The sequence below is a fragment of the Anopheles arabiensis genome, chromosome 2, assembly GCF_016920715.1.
Source record: "Anopheles arabiensis isolate DONGOLA chromosome 2, AaraD3, whole genome shotgun sequence".
Classification (NCBI taxonomy): Eukaryota; Metazoa; Arthropoda; class Insecta; order Diptera; family Culicidae; genus Anopheles; species Anopheles arabiensis.
In genome coordinates this window covers 5309974-5326387 of record NC_053517.1, presented here as the reverse complement: position 1 = coordinate 5326387, position 16414 = coordinate 5309974, and the positions used below count along the sequence as shown (strand labels likewise).

Sequence of the window (16414 nt, the reverse complement as noted above, 5' to 3'; positions counted from 1 at the left end):
GCGAAACAATAGAAGCGGTTTCAGTTTATAGACACGTTTAATAGAGGAAATCAAAACTAAATATTTTGTAATGTCATTGTAAGACACAAGCCAAAACAATCTGAAGACATTAAAAAGATACCATCATCCTAATAGTGTACCACTGAGACACAAATAAGCTTTTTCTGGATGACCTTGGAGGTTTATTTCCTCGATATTACGCCATCTACTTTACGCTCGTACTCGAAATTATGGAAGTGTTTGGATGATCAGTATGATCAGTACACCGGTATGAACGGGATGCTAGACAGCACATTGTCAGAATCATTTTTTCTACTATATTAACTGTTTCTAATGTCTGTGTCCAAGTGTCCAACTGTCTACTATATCCGTCTTCAAACATTACATGAACTTGCCCGAGTGTTCGATTCTGCATTTGCATAACTACCGCACTCCCGGGGACGGATCTGCCCGAGGTCAAGTGTGCGGCAGTGTTTGGTGCCGCGATAGGCGACTCACACCGCAATCTACCCCAAGCATGGTAAACAATTACCCTTCAAAACCATAGCAGCCGATCCGAAGAAAGATGACACATCACAACGCACGGTTGAAGTACGAATTCGAGCCGTAACTCCCCTGTTAACGAGACACCGCTCAAGTGAGGGCACACAAAAACTGTGGCACAATTTAACTGAACGTCAGCAGGCAGGTGACAATGTTTTCCGCTACTTTATTATTATTTTTATTTTATTAACACTGACATTCTGGGTGTGGGACAGTGGGAAAGGGCCAACCGTGGCCCGCAAAACTCCATGGCCGGACAGACGGATGGCCCTGTCAAGAGTGGTGCTGAGTGCTTAGTCGGACGGAATTATTGTTTACTGTTTTTTTTTTTCGTTATAACCTTGTAAATGCATTCTGAGTGTGTGCATGGACGATGGGTCTCGAAAAAGCATCCAAACACCGTTATGCAATTGTTCGGAAGCTAATGCGAATGCTGCTGAACCCCTCAATACGCACAAGGATACAAACCGATCGAATCGAACACGTGACTCCGCAGGGACCGTTAACGGACGATCGAACAAGCAGCACGTGCACACCATGACACACATGTGCAAATGTGTTCTACCAGTACACCAACATACTAATATCTTGTTCTGCCTTTTTTTATTGTTTTATTTAGCCGTTATGGATGTTTATGTAGCGCACCTGCTGCTCAATAAAACAGACGAGGGAACGCCAGACTGACGAGCAGCCTGCTTAGGCCACCCTCGATGCGTCGTGTGCGTTTGATTGAAGCGCATATCATCACCATAGCAATACCCTCTCTCCCTCTCGCTCACTCTCACCCTTTGTCTTTCTAATTTTGCGCACAGCGCACGCGCGCTGCACACGAATTTCGTACAATTCGTGCATGTGTGTGAATGCATGCAGCATTTGGTCTTAGTGGCGCAAGGTTAAACCCTTGAAACCCGCACTGAATCCATTACGCACGCACGTGTCCGAATTGTGCGCAACCAGCAAAACGGTGGCCCACCAGTACGCGCACCAGCCGCCAGCGAGATACGCGACTCGGATGCGCAACGGTTCCGGTCCGGTTTTAAGAATGTGCATTTTTACGAGTTGAAAAGGTCAGTGCGGACCGTTTTTTTTTTTTGTATGTGTGTGTGTTTCGAAGGAAATCGAACGTACAACGAAAAACATCTGGAACTTTTTTCATACAATGCAAAGGAAACCGTTGGAAGGCGGCTTCACTCCCAATGCAACCCTAAAGGTTGCCAGCACAAAGTGGCACAAAAAAGAGAGAAGAAAAAGTGAAACTTCCACAGCAGAGAAAAATGACCACAATCAGCAGTATCATATCAGCTGCTAATCCAATGCTTTTTGGCTCAGCGCCTTCCTCTCCTTCGCCAGCCAAAATGAAATGAGGTAGAGAAAATTCGCATTTTAATTTACAAAATTTCCCACCGAAACCAATTGTTTTTTTTTTTTGTTTTTTGCTATGATAACAAGAGGGAAGGGTGTTTGTGTGCGGAAAATAGGATTGCAGAGGCAGCTGGAAGCATAAGCGTTAAAACAGCTGTTACGCGCTATATGCGCGATACTATCAATCTGGCCAAAAACCGTTTCGAAAGACGCCCCAAAAACGTGCCGTGGTTTGATTGTTTGTCAATTTTTTTTTTCGGGTTATATTTTTTGGTCAGCCCGTTCACAAACTCCCCATCCTCCCTCCAAACGTTATTCCGCAACAGCAGCAGCAGCATCGCGGTAACACGGGGTGTGTTGATTGAACCGGAAAGAAAGACCACGGAGTGAAAGACGCCAAGAGTGGGGGATGAAACAAACCCCAAAACTGCCTCTCTTGCCCCTCTCGCATGATTAAAGGAGAAGGTAGGAGATTTATAATAATAATAATAATAATCCACCGAAAATCACTGCATCACATAACGGCGAGGGCTCCGTCGTAACGATCGCGTTGTGGAGTTTGGCACGAGATTTCCTCCATCCTTCGGAGTCTTGGTGGGATCCCTTCCGCAAGCGTCGTGTGTGTTTGCATACATACACCACTGTTCCGATCGGGTGCACAAACCTACACACACAAACTCCACTTCAAACACTTCCGAGAGCGCCTCCAAGAGAGAAGAAGAAGGTTCCCCTAAATCCATCGTTTATGTTGCACATATTGGGAGGAATGGCACAACGAGAGCTGTAACATCGCCTCGCTATATCACCAGCGAACGATCACAAAAGCGTGCCGAAGCGTACACAATCACATAATCATGTGGAAAAAAATGAAAAAGACAAAAATGAAGGAAAATAAAGCCGTGCGTAGCGCGCACTTTGCTAAACACATCTAAACACAGCGGCATTGCGCCGCCAACCCTACTACACGTAGACGTAATCGTATAAATGAAAAATAAATAAGTGATATCGATAGGTTCACTCTCCACCCCACCCACCCGGCTAGGTATAACATAACCTACCCTTACTAAAGAGACTTTCGGCAGAGTGGGGTGGCTGTCGGGCATTGCATTTCATTGTTTTACTTTCTAAAAACCCGCTACGTTCGTTTCACTCGAACCGCGCGGCCACCCTCCACGTGGTCGGGCTAATGCAGCCTGTCACCACGTGTTTGGTGTTTGTGTGTGTGTGTGTTTGGGTAAGATGGTTGCACACATTTCTTCTGGAGCACTTGATTTTGTTGCAGCTAGTTGCTGTGATTAGTCACGTAAGGTGCAAGTGTAGTGATCTGTTTTTAATTGCTGTCTAATTTTACGAGCTTCAAAATACAATACAACGAACACCTTCCAAACAAACGAAACACAAAGAGCCATCTTTCCCACCATCGCTTAGTATCATCAAAGTAGCCCATGCGTCTTTAAGTACTGCGCGCTCTCCGTACCTGGCACATCAATACCGGCAGTGGTGCTTAAATGTGTCTCCATGGCAACTGCACACACACACACACGAATGTCCTTGCGAACGCACGCCTAATCACATCACTCATTAACAGCCCTGATGTAGCTGTGATCAACCCGCTTTCCGGACGGCACACTATCAGCGTTTTGGAGTGTTCCATCGGTATACACCGTATTGAGGTTAGCGAAGATCTTCTATTAACCCTCTTTTTTTATCGCTCACTTTAAATACTGACCTTTTGTGTATCCTTCCACAACGTGGCGGTGGTGCGGCTAGGCGGCCCGGGCATCGGGCAAATCATCGGAATCGAAAATTTAAAATTGGCTACGCATCGTTTCTTGCGCCATCGGAGGGGCCAGCCAGTGACCTTTACTATCATTAGAAAAGCCTCCCCGAACGAACTACCGATCTCTCAAAAGATGCGAATTGTGGCGACGGTTTGCTGGTGCGTCCTTGAGCATTTGTTGGATGTTTTATTTACGTAAGTTCTCTGTATTGATCGTGCGTTATGACGCGACACGACCCTTTTACGCAATGGGAAGGATATCGTCAAGGATTGATTTCACCGCGTGGTTTGACGGTGCGGGAGTGAGTAAGCCGGAACTTATGATATAGGAAGTCTAATAGCCAAAACGATTAACGATAATCCTACTTGCCTTCGATGTAATTTTGCCTAACCTGCTGTGTCGTGCGTTTTGTAATCACGTTCTAAGGACCACCTTGCTTTCCACCCGGTCTTACGTGTCGCATATGGCGTCGCAATCACACCTTTCGGTTGGCTAAACGGTTCACCTTCCGCGTGACTTTGCCCTGCGTTCGATACTTACTTTCGTTTCGGGCCAAAATACCAAACGATGGCACGCGGGCCCTGGCTTACCTCACCACACAGGGCTGTGTGCTATATGATTATGGTGTAGTGGGCGCCCCCTTCTGCTGACGTCACATCGCGTGCGGTTGTGTGCATGTGTGTGTTTGTAAGCTAGAATTCAAACGATCCTCGTCTCGGTGGCACAATCGGTGGTCGGTTTGGAGCATTGTTCACCAAACAACTAACACACACACATATGGCATCCTGCCGCGGGCTTTAGCCCTTCAACCGGCTGGTAGGTGCAAGTTCCTGTTTTACTTGAACCATAATTAAGCTCGATCTTGGAGACTACTACTACTATCACTACTACAATCGATCGATCGGTACTTAACCCTACAACAAGAGACAGACTTACATTGCAATGCAAAGGAGAGAGAGAGAGAACGAGATACGATGTAATGTACACAAAAAGCCATTCTCTACGACCAAGCGTTGTATGGAAATGACCTGTCTAGTTACACCTTTAGGATCGGAATCAATCATCACCCCGGCCGGGCAGGTTTACAAACGCTCTCCAACACTCTTTGATAGTTGATAATTACATAAAAAAGCAACCTCCTCCTCTACCACTCCCTTGATGTCGTCGGATTGATCCTACTGGCAGTGTCGCGTGGCAGGGAGATGATGTACACTTAGCACTTAATGTGCAGCGATTCCTCTAAACTCCTCATTAGAGATATTATCCCCATTATGAAATGTGTGGAGCTAAGCTACAAAGGAACAAACCATACTGAAACATACACACACGAAATCATGCCCAAAAGTGCGCCAAGAATCGGGCAGGAAATCAATGTGATATCTTACTGCTGCTGCTGCTGGAATACATAATCAAACATCTTTACGCCATCGCGTGCGTCTTTTCTTGTTCAACGCCTTCTGGTCTTCACCTTTTCCATGCCCAATCTCCCAGCAATCGTTTAGCAATTCCGTTGAATGACAACATTGTTGACAAAGCTTCATCACTCCATACAGCAGCAGCACCTCCACCACGATCGTCGTTTGGTTCGGTTCTGGTCGTCCCATCGCTCTCCGCCCCAAAACTCTTACCACTTCTCCCACATTGGCATTCGTTGGCGGAAGATGTCCAATTAAAGAGGATCCTTGTCTAGGTACTTTGGCTACACAGTACACCGTTCCGCGTTCTACCCCTGCGGCTCCATACCGATCTGACGGAGTCAACAAAAGGTCGTCTCAAGAGTGAACTCACGGATCTCGCTAATCGTCACGGGTCTGCAGATTCTTCCCATCGGAACGATCTCGCACAGGTGGATAAACACACGGACGACAAACGGTAACACGCCTTCCTTCAATAATGATGCACACACGCACGCACGTACACACACACACACACACGCGGTTGAGATCGCGTTGAAAAGTTCGAGAGTTTCTCGTTTGATCATGACCGTGACCTCTCGAGCAAACACCGGTACGGATCTTGGTCGTCGGTTCTCATTAAAGTCACCTTTCGTACCGGTTCTGTGGATAGTGCGGATACTATTACTGGTGACTTGTGTGACGATTTCAACGTAGTTTCGTCGATAAGCGACAAACCGCGTGCCATGCGGTGCGTGTCTGTGTTTTATCAACTTTCGTTTGACAAAATTAACGACTACCTACTAAACTGCTGAAGAATTAATTTTAAAATATGACTCACTTTACACCGCTGTAAATGGTGGTTTGAAGGTGAATTTATCCATTCGTTACAAGGTACAGAATAAACGCGAAAACCAAATCCCGTCCCAGGAAACTGATGTTATGTGAAACCAAGATTTTGCCATTCTGCGATCATTGCGTTCACACATAAACACTTCCTGGATTGGCTGATTGATCGACACGCCTGACTGTGATGAGCCATCTCGTGCAGACAAGTGAAAGTGTTAAATTTGTTTCTCACGACTTGACACATATTTTAGCATGAATGCCATCTGATCCAGAAGACACTTTAATGTAGTACAAGTGAAACTCATTGATAAAGTGACTCAAGGGCAGGAAATTGCTTGAACTTCAGTTTTAACCATTTCATCTTTTGTAGGAATTGATAACAACTTTGGGAACTTTTGAAAATAAAAACATAATAACAACTTTGTGTTGGCGAGTTTTCAAATAAAGTTCAAATCATTTGAATAGATCAAACTGCGCTCTAGAAACTTATCCATTAGCAGTTATCCATTAGCAAAGTACTCCATCGCTTTGTCTAAAATAGATACGAGATACTGTTGATAATAAAAAACGGGTATTAAAATAATCTGCTCTTTGCATTCTTCCTCCACCATCATAATTTAGTTTCTGCTGTTTGGATGAAACTGGTATAAATGCTTCAAATGGTGCACATTCCTGATTTATAGCAATCAGCTTACTTTCAAACAGTACAAAACTACCAATAAGTGACTGTTTAACATCGAAAATATAAATTTAATCATCCTTTTCGTTCTCTTCTACGATAATTAATAATAAATCTCTTCAGTGAAGAAAATATAACCGTTACTTCCAACAAAACTAGTCGAATTCAAATTCCTTTTTTACCAAACGTCAATCTTTTTGTCCTGTCAAGCGCCAGCTATCCAAAGCTATCGCCGCGTTTGACAGCTGTATCGAACGTAAACAAAATTTATCAAAAATCTGCTGTTTGTATTCGTCATCGCTTCGACTGCAGCTAATTTAATCGAATATTTTAAATAAGACAAATATTTCGCTTACTCGCGCCCGTTTTAAAAGTAAGAAGTGTAGTAGAGGCGTGTTAGGAGTCGTGTTTTTTCAATCCGTGTTCTTTTTTGTTGCAGATCAGAGGCGGAGCACAGCAGCAGCTGTCCGTGACCGGTTCCACTAAAATGATACACAGCTTGTTCATAGTCAACAGCAGCGGGTAATAGAACGATCGTTTTTATCCCAAAACCGAGTTGAAACTAATCCTCAACCGACTCACCTTTCGTAGGGATGTATTTTTAGAGAAACATTGGCGCAGTGTTGTATCACGCACCTGCGTGTCCTACTTTCTCGATGTTCACCGTGAATCGGCAAATGTACGTAATAGGGAACGATCGCATGACTGCTCGGCCAGCCACTTTATCTTGTTTGCTTACTTTCCAGAACGTACCACCAGTCCTGTCCACGCCTCACCACTACCTCGTATCGATTCAGCGCAACGGCATCTCGCTGGTGGCCGCCTGCAAGCAGGAGTTTCCGCCACTGTTCGTGATCGAGTTTCTGCACCGTGTGGTGGACACGTTTGAGGACTACTTTTCCGAGTGCAATGAGAATGTGATAAAGGAAAACTACGTGATCGTGTACGAGCTGTTGGACGAAATGCTAGACAACGGGTTCCCGCTCGCGACCGAGTGCAACATACTGAAGGAGCTTATAAAACCACCGAACATTCTGCGCACCATCGCCAATTCGGTCACGGGAAAATCCAAGTAATTTGTTTGCTTATTTGTGTGTGGCTCACTGTTGCTTTAATGTTTCTTTCTCACGCACGCAATTTCTTTCATTCGCAGTATCAGTGGTACACTTCCGTCGGGACAGCTGTCCGCGATACCATGGAGACGCACGGGCGTGAAGTACACCAACAACGAAGCATACTTTGATGTTGTCGAAGAGGTTGATGCCATCATCGACAAGAACGGACAGACGATCTTTGCTGAGATACAAGGCTATGTAAGTGTCCGGTACAATGGCATCAATCCGCCCCATTAATGGCACTTTCCTTTTCCAGATCGATTGCTGCATTAAACTCAGCGGTATGCCGGATTTGTCTCTTTCGTTCATGAATCCGCGTCTCTTCGACGACGTTTCGTTCCATCCGTGCGTCCGCTTCAAGCGCTGGGAATCGGAACGAATTCTCTCCTTCATTCCACCCGACGGCAACTTCCGGCTGATGTCGTACCATGTCGGGTCCCAGAGTATCGTAGCAATTCCGATCTACGTGCGGCACAATCTGGTGCTGCGTTCAGGAGAACAGTCCCGATTAGACATTACCGTCGGTCCAAAGACGACAATGGGTCGTACGGTTGAGAGTAAGCACAGTGGCGACGGGATGATGATGAGGAATTCGAGCTGATCTGTTTTGTTTCTTATCCTTCAGGTGTTAAGCTGGACATTTGTATGCCCAAAGCGGTCACAAACTGTTCGCTGGTGGTGAACCAGGGCAAGTACACGTACGACACGGTGAACAAAGTACTGCACTGGGACATTGGACGGATCGATGCGGCCAAGTTGCCCAACATTCGCGGCACGGTAAGTCACTTAAATTGCACTAAACTTGCGATTGGTTGATTTAACTCCACACGAACATTCTCCACCAGGTTTCTGTTGCCGCCACCAACTCGACGCTTGAAACGACGATCGACAGGTGAGACAAATCAAGAGACATATACCTTCCTACCGTGCAGTAAACTAATCGTCTCTCTCTCTCTCTCTTCACACCTTCCAGAGTACACTTCACCATCTCGCAGATGGCCGTTTCGGGGCTGAAAGTGAACCGGCTGGACATGTACGGCGAAAAGTACAAACCCTTCAAGGGTGTAAAGTACGTGACAAAGGCAGGCAAGTTCCAAATACGCATGTAAGAGCCCTCGAAACGTTATTTGCTGTAAGCGAACACTAAAACATATATGCAAGAGCAGACGAACAATGAAAATGGAAATATGTAACAAACACGTTCAGGTTCGTACCGTTAATTAATTATCGTTTTTTTCGTATTCTTTATTTACTCAGTAGAGAAAGAAAATGGTGTTAGCTTTTTTCTCCTTCCGTTTTTTCCCCCCTAATCGGTAACATAAGGTTAAAAGTGTTTAAATCTAAAGCAAAGCTACACTCTGGACGTTTCTGGCCACTCAGCAAGACTGTGCTGTGTTAAGTTGTTTTCACTGTGCATGGGTTAGGTCTGTTGCAGATTGTTTAAATATTTTAAGCTCGGAAACTGGTACGACTGGCTGCAGAAGTTTGCTGCCTCATCGTGCTGGGGTTTGTAGGCCGTATAGAACTGTCCACCAGCACGAACACTACCCGGCGCGGGATGGTGATGTGCATGATGGTGCTGCAGCTGTGAAACGACGGGTGAAAAGATGGAACTAAGCGTAGAAAAGGACAGCGAATAGGGGCCACTGTCCGGTTTGTCTACTACCCCCGCAAACCCAGCAAGTCCACCACTTGTCGCTGAAGGTGGTATTGCGCCAGGATGGAAAAAGTCCTCTCCCTTGCTAGCACTACTGCCACCGCCCGATGACTGTGCGCTTCGCTCATTGCGACGAAACTTTGCCCTCCGGTTCTGGAACCAAACCTGTGAAGCATATGGCATGTACATAAATACACATACACAGTTATAAACGTACGCGGGCCACCCTCTGTACCTGTACGCGAGCCTCACTAAGCCCGACCTTGTTCGCCAGCTCCTCCCGCACGAACGCGTCCGGGTAGTGAGTTTTTTCGAAAATTTTCTCCAACGCCGTCAGCTGATTGGTGGTGAAGGTGGTCCGATTGCGTCGGGGCTTTTTCAGCGTGCACGACTTTGTCCTCATCGACAGGTCGGACTTGTGTGTTGGAGTGTCTTCCAGATCTAATAGGGAGAGAGAGATCAGAAAAAGAGAATGGTTTAACACTTCTCCTCTTAATTCTAACGTACTGGTTAATGATTATCACTTAATCCACAGCACCAGATCCGACACGAGACACGGGCGATTAATGGTTTGCGCTAATTTAATTTACCTACCATGCACAATTAACCGTCGTGTTGCTTGCGCTGGTTGTTGATCGTTAATTCACACCCCCAGAGAAGCCAACCACCACTCTTCCCCACCAATCCTGCCTCCATACATCCACGCTTTCTTTGCTCTTTCAGCAGAAGTTCAACAGGAAAAAAGGAAAACCATAATAACCAACCCACGGGGTCCCAAACGGGCCGTGGCACACTTTATGTGTCACAACACAAACCCAACGTGCAGCATAATGATTGACGGGATGAAGGAGCGCCAACCAACCGAAGGGATTGGAAGATTAGAACCACGTGCATAACATGATAAACAAACATAATCCGCTTCAACCGAACTATGCGGCGCGATCTTTGCCTCTCTTTTACCAGCCCTTTTCGTATGATTTATGAGTTGCTTTTGGGTGTTTGTTTGAAAGTAAAAAATGATCGTTATAATATGGTGACAAGTGCAATCATCAAAGGGCTTACAAGACAATCCACTTCAAAGGAATGATCATTTTTAGAGATACAATTTTACCAAAATTGTATTCCTACTACCTCAACTAATGCAACAGTTTCTAGTAAACCCCTTTTAAAAACCGTTTAACACATTAACACACCGTTCACGGTTAAAAATAATCCACGCTGTGAGTTACCGTACACACAAAAAACTAATCCACTTCCCCTAGGGAACCGTCCAAAAGACGCTCCAATTAAATAATTTACCATCTCTCCCTCCAAAACACTTGCACTTGAAAGTAACCTCGTTAAAGTGAACATGAGTCAGTAAGGTACGCGAAAGGGAGAAGAAAGGCTTTGAAGATGACGGGAGTGACTGACAGACGGACGGACGACCGACTCTTCTGCAATGGAAATCGTCCCAAACGCGGGAGAAGACAGCTTGAAAGCGATACACATGACTTAATGCCAACAAATCAGATCATTTTACAACTCACTAAACCGTAACAACGGTCCTCCGCCCTTCAACCAAACAGCCACGGCAGCAAAAAAAAACACACACACACACTGGATCGTTTCTTTATGGCGTTTGCCGCGCCTTCGGTGTGCCGGAAGATCTATATTCTTCCTTCCTTGTGATGCGGCCAGGCAAATAAAGCCCTGTTGCGCCATCATTAGAAGGGCACACTTGTCTTCAGGCCGTCTTCAAGGGGGGTTTTGCGCGGTTCGCTTCAAACGATTTCCATCCCACGATAGAAGAGGGGTTTAACAGAGATCTCGCCAGATGAGCGGATCCACAGTGATGAATGGTTATGAATGGGAAGTACGTACGCTCCAACTGGAAACCATTAAGAGGACGCAACAGGATTCGCAAATTCCCATTGGGGTTGGATCTATCGATCCCACTATCCAATAGCAATGCCCCAAAGATGTTGAAGGGAAAGGCTTTCTAATCCCTCTCCAGGAACAACAAATAACAGCATCTGTCAACAGCTGTCCTTAAGGAAACATATAAACCCCCATCGAATGGAATGTTAATAGGGAATAGGGAAAAGCGGAACCAATTGTTGTGTAGCTCATTTTTTACTAATCTAATTGTAATTGTGTACTGTTTCCCTTTTTTCCTTTTCCTCTCGAGGCGGTAATGAGATGAGATGAGTACTAGCAACAACTGCCGTTTGCGTACCACGACACAACACGAGAGCATGTCTTCACTTCCGCCTTTTCGCGCGTGATCTTCCTATTCCTATTGTGAGCGATCGCGCGTGTGTTCTTCCCAGTGTCACTAGCCATCGATCTTCTCCTTTTCTACGATATCTTTTACTCCCGACCAAACACACACACACACACACACACACACACACACACACACACACACACACAACTCAATCCTTTCTAACGCACAAGATGAGCATAAAAAAACGAAAAACGGCGTACTTGCGTACATGCTTTGCGTTGCGTTGTGTGTACGCCGGAAATGTTGCTCAACGTGTGCGGGGTTTTTTCCTCTCTTCAATAAACTGAACAACTGTACGGAGCTGTTTCCGTGCTTCTCCTCCTCTCTGTACCGGGACCTCCTACCAGTGTCGGATGGTGGTCGGGAAAATTGTCTCGCTGGAAGATAGACAGGCGCGATCGCGATCTCCAACGATTGCAAATCATTGCTACCACATGCGCGCCGCCGATGTGATCGTTGTCGTGCAGGCTGGTTATTCACACCGTTTTGACAGCGACGTTGTGGAGTGATCGAGCAATGGGTTTAAAAAACTGAAAATATGTTGTAAAAGTAGCGAAGAAGAAGAGTTGTTTCCCTGCACCTGTTAACGTATTTGGCCAAGCTGGAATAATGATTCGGGCTACACCATGTGGGTTCTTTTTGTGACTTAAATCAAGCAAAACTGCACGATCGATCGATCGTACATTAAATAAGCAATTTTACTTTAATTCCTAAAAAGAAACTTTGTATTTCTCTGTCCTCTCTGCAACGTTGTTGTGCAACAGTTCATTTGTCAACGAAAAATCGCTGTTTTGATTTACAATTACCTTTCATAGCAATTATACTGGCTATTAAAAATAATGCAATATTTCATGTCTCTCGCTCGCCGTGTTGAGTTGGGTGTGCGTGTGTTTTTATGTTTTTTCCCTCCCGCTTTTCTCCTTCACAAACAAACACACACACACACCGGTGTCACGAGCGTTGCAGCATCCGCGGCATATCCTCTCGCCTCTAACCAAACCCGACATCGTCACGCTAGCCCGACAGAACCGTGGCTGTGGCTGAGTAGCTACAGATACTATGGTTGAATTATTTTTGGAACAATCAATCCCAATTACGACGGAAGCCTGTTGAAATGTCCTCATCTGCTACTGCTTCTCGCTTGTTTTGCTTCCCTGTGCTTCATCTCCCTGCGAACGGAGGAGGGATCGACTCTGTTGCCACCGGGCGAGCCAACGGCGACGGCGACACGATCATCATCATCATCCGGGGTCGATCGGTTTTGGGGTGATGGTGGTGGTAATATCCATTTCAAAGGAATAGATACATTTTTTTCACCCTCTATCTTTTTGGGACGTTTTTCACCGCTTTTTACCGCTTTTTCCTATGGGTTATGGGATGTAAAAAGGGTAAAAGGGAGCCACCAGAAGCACTGTTGAATTTGGCTATCAAAAGATAGGGGGAAAAACCAAAGCAAATTCCATAAACCATTGTCACTATTGTCACGTCTGGCCAGTGGTTGTTCACTCCGGTGGCCAAAGCAAAAGGTAAAACGGCCCTTCGTTTGCTTCGTTTGAAATATATAATTACGACGCAAACCTACGACACTTCCCTTTTTCGGGAAAATTTCTTCCGAGAAAAGGTAATAAAGAAGGTTTAAATTTGACTCATTCGGTGTGCCTTCGCTCGCCACTGTCGTGGAAGTGTGTCTGTGTGTGCAGCAGCAGCATTAGATTGGTTTTTGGAACTCGTTCAGTGCCCGTGTGCGCCAGTTTTTCCCGATCGCGCGTTGCAATCGAATATTTGATATTGGGATGGGGAAGCTCTCAGTCACTTGAGAAACAGATTTGCCTTCGGTTTTAGAAAATTTTACATGTCATCCACAATTAGTAGTCGTTCCTGCCTCCCTACTCGGTGAGTAGTTGACATCTTCAAAAAGCCAAGCACTGCCAGCAGCAGCTTGACGTGTAAAATCTCCTTCTCCCGTCCCGTCTTACCAGTGTGCCAGATGTTTTGACGCATGTTTCTTGGTATTTGGTAGCCTTTTTTCTTCTTCTTTTCAAAGTAATTTGTTGTGCCCAGCCATGTTTTTCGTAATCACGGGGCCAAAGTTGTAAATTATTGCTCGTTATTATCACTCGACAGCTTTTTATGATTTTGAAGGCGGAATTTAATAAGCAATAGTCGCTATAACCAGCACAGCAATGATCAAATCGCGTCAAATCAAAGGACTTTATAACCGTGAAATTTTTAAAATGCCAGTGACCACTATAACACTGCACGGAGCAGCTGTAATCCCAGCAGAGAGGTCGTGGCCGTCGGAGTTTGTGGCCATATTACTGGGAATGTACTTATTTAACCAATGCCAGTAACTAAAAGCAAGCGTATCCCAACACTCCTATCAAATCTTCAAATAATGTTCATTGAGAGAGTATATATACTCTAACGATGTGAGTGTTTTGTCAATATTTTAATGTATTTAAATGGAAAATCTACATCGCGTTAGGTCCTCTCTAAAATGTCCGTTTAGGATCAAGATCCTTCGCTCGTCATTCTTGTACACGAGCACATTTGTCTAGAATCGGACATTTTCACTACGTCTAACCTTGTAAGAGGAACCAACACAATAGCCATCATATTACCAGGTCGTCCTTTTAAATGGATCTAAATAGGACGGTCCCGTGGTACAGTCGTCAACTCGTACTACTCAATAACAACATGCCCGTCATGGGATCAAACCTTGAATGGTCCGTTCCCCCGTAGCAAGGACTTGACTATCCGGCTGCGTGGTACTCAATAAAGTCTAGAAAGCCTGTTGGTATAGGCCGGGACATGTCCGCGTAGGACGTTTACGCCAAATAGAAGAAATAGGCATCAATCATAGTTTTATACAAGGTCTTTGGCTCAGATGTTCTATCACTTAAGACAGAATCTTCTCATCCAATACCTTTTAATATAGGTTGCCGTACTCGTGTATTTCTTGCAACTGTAATATTCAAGAATGATCATTGCTCAATGTAAATTAATCACTTGTAGGTGACTCCCTCTGGATATTGGAACTAAATTCAGAATTTTTGTGATCTGATCTGATATCTCAATAACTTGTTTAATATCCAAAAAACAGATTATCCCATATTTATAAAGGAAAAAAATCCTTCCACCAACACCTACCATCTTTATCCACCGGTGAGCTCGGTGATCCCGGCGGCATCATCGTCCTCGAACTGTCCGCTGTGCTGGATGTGCTGTTGAGCTGCAACAGATTGCTCATCAAAAACCGATCCTTCACACCTCCGTGGCGCACTTTCTTATCCACACTCGTAGCAGCAGCAGCACCGGAATTCGTCAGCCCGGACGTGCCACTCTCGCCCTCAATGTTTAAGCCATCGAATCCAAGCTCCACATTGCTGCCTTCGTAGATCAGTGGCGATCGATGCTCACCCATCAACAATCGATTGTTACTAAACTGATGATGATGCGTATGATGCTGATGAGTATGATGATGATGATGATGATGATGATGAGGATGTCCTGTGGTTATCGATAGCTCACCAGCCTCGTCATAATAACGGCCACTCGGGTCGGAGGAGATGGACGGAGATACATTGCTACAGCTTGGTTCGATCACTCCCGACGTGCCACCGTCACTGGCCGCACTGCCGCCCAGTGGTAAGGCATCGTTTGCCACAGGACAACCGGTCGGCGGTGGAATCACATTGTACCACACACTGCCAGCAGCTTTATTATCATGATACTGTTCAGTCTGTGCACCCACTGCGGCAGCATTTTCCAGGATACAGCTTGACCCTCTCGCCGCCACCGTGCTGTCACCGTAGTTCGTCCCCGTCACTGACACACCACCGTAGCAATTCATGATTTCATTCAACAATTAATTTCGCACGTTGCGCTTCCTTTGCTCCACTGTGGGCGGCAGCATCTTGTTTGCACTAAACGATCATTTCACGTTTCACTTTGCATTACTCGGCATCGTCATCTTGGGTGTATTTTGGCAATCACTTCACAGAACATCGCTTAATGATTTAATGATTTAATTATTTAATTTCTTAATTGTTACACACGCACACACTCTGCGTCGCTCCCCCTTCTGCCGTGTGCTTTGTCAGGGCAGATCGTAGAAGAAGGAGAAGGGTTCACATCTCTCAACGTTTCACCACTCACAACCCATTTTGCACTAATTATGCACTGCTGCTGCATCTACTGTAGCTGTTGCTGCTACTGCTGCTGCACTTCTCCGGTTCCTGGTACTGGTACATCATCATCCTTCTCCCGATCGCCAACATACAATATCGCTCGCTCCTCTGCTCGGTTCAATCCGCCTCCTTCGATAATTAAAATCAAATGTGCTCGCGGTTTAGTAATTTATTTTTACAACGGCAACTCCCTTACACACAGTGCCAGAAACCGTATCTTGTACACGGTGGGTGTGTGTGTGTGTGTGTTGAAGAGAATTCGGATTCCTCGGCGGATTGCTAGAGAACAAAAAAGGGTTTATTTTCTGTCAACCATGGCAGATGTACGCAACTGCTCTTTACTCACTGTACCGATCGTGCACGACGCGATTGGACCTCGCGAGAAAGTGGGCGGAGCTACACAGCACAACTAGTAACCAGCGGTGAAAATGGACCGGGACGGAGGCCAAGCCAATTAAGTGTTTAATTTTTACATCCTCGCTGATCAAAAACAGTTACGAGCATAGTGTTTCAAATGAAGTAGTGTAAATTTATGTTCTTACGACCACAACCGAGGTGCAAGTGTGTGTGTGTGT

The 16414-nt window shown here is 45.4% G+C and overlaps 2 protein-coding genes across 2 annotated transcripts; one reads left to right on the top strand and one right to left on the bottom strand.

Moving 5' to 3' along the window:
* The first annotated feature begins 6854 nt into the window (after window positions 1-6854).
* Window positions 6855-8943, top strand: LOC120896138 (AP-3 complex subunit mu-2). The gene is made up of 9 exons (XM_040300041.1): window positions 6855-6981; window positions 7048-7130; window positions 7200-7287; window positions 7355-7680; window positions 7762-7921; window positions 7980-8280; window positions 8349-8500; window positions 8569-8615; window positions 8697-8943. The coding sequence occupies exons 2-9, from the start codon at window positions 7096-7098 to the stop codon at window positions 8830-8832; spliced, it is 1245 nt and encodes a 414-aa protein (XP_040155975.1). The 5' UTR covers window positions 6855-6981; window positions 7048-7095; the 3' UTR covers window positions 8833-8943.
* Window positions 8944-9023: 80 nt separating this feature from the next.
* LOC120896137 (retinal homeobox protein Rx-like) lies at window positions 9024-16390 on the bottom strand. The gene is made up of 3 exons (XM_040300040.1): window positions 14800-16390; window positions 9616-9821; window positions 9024-9545 (listed from the first exon to the last, which is right to left on the bottom strand). Exons 1-3 carry the CDS (start codon window positions 15500-15502, stop codon window positions 9144-9146), a joined length of 1311 nt encoding a protein of 436 aa, XP_040155974.1. The 5' UTR covers window positions 15503-16390; the 3' UTR covers window positions 9024-9143.
* Window positions 16391-16414: the final 24 nt, after the last annotated feature.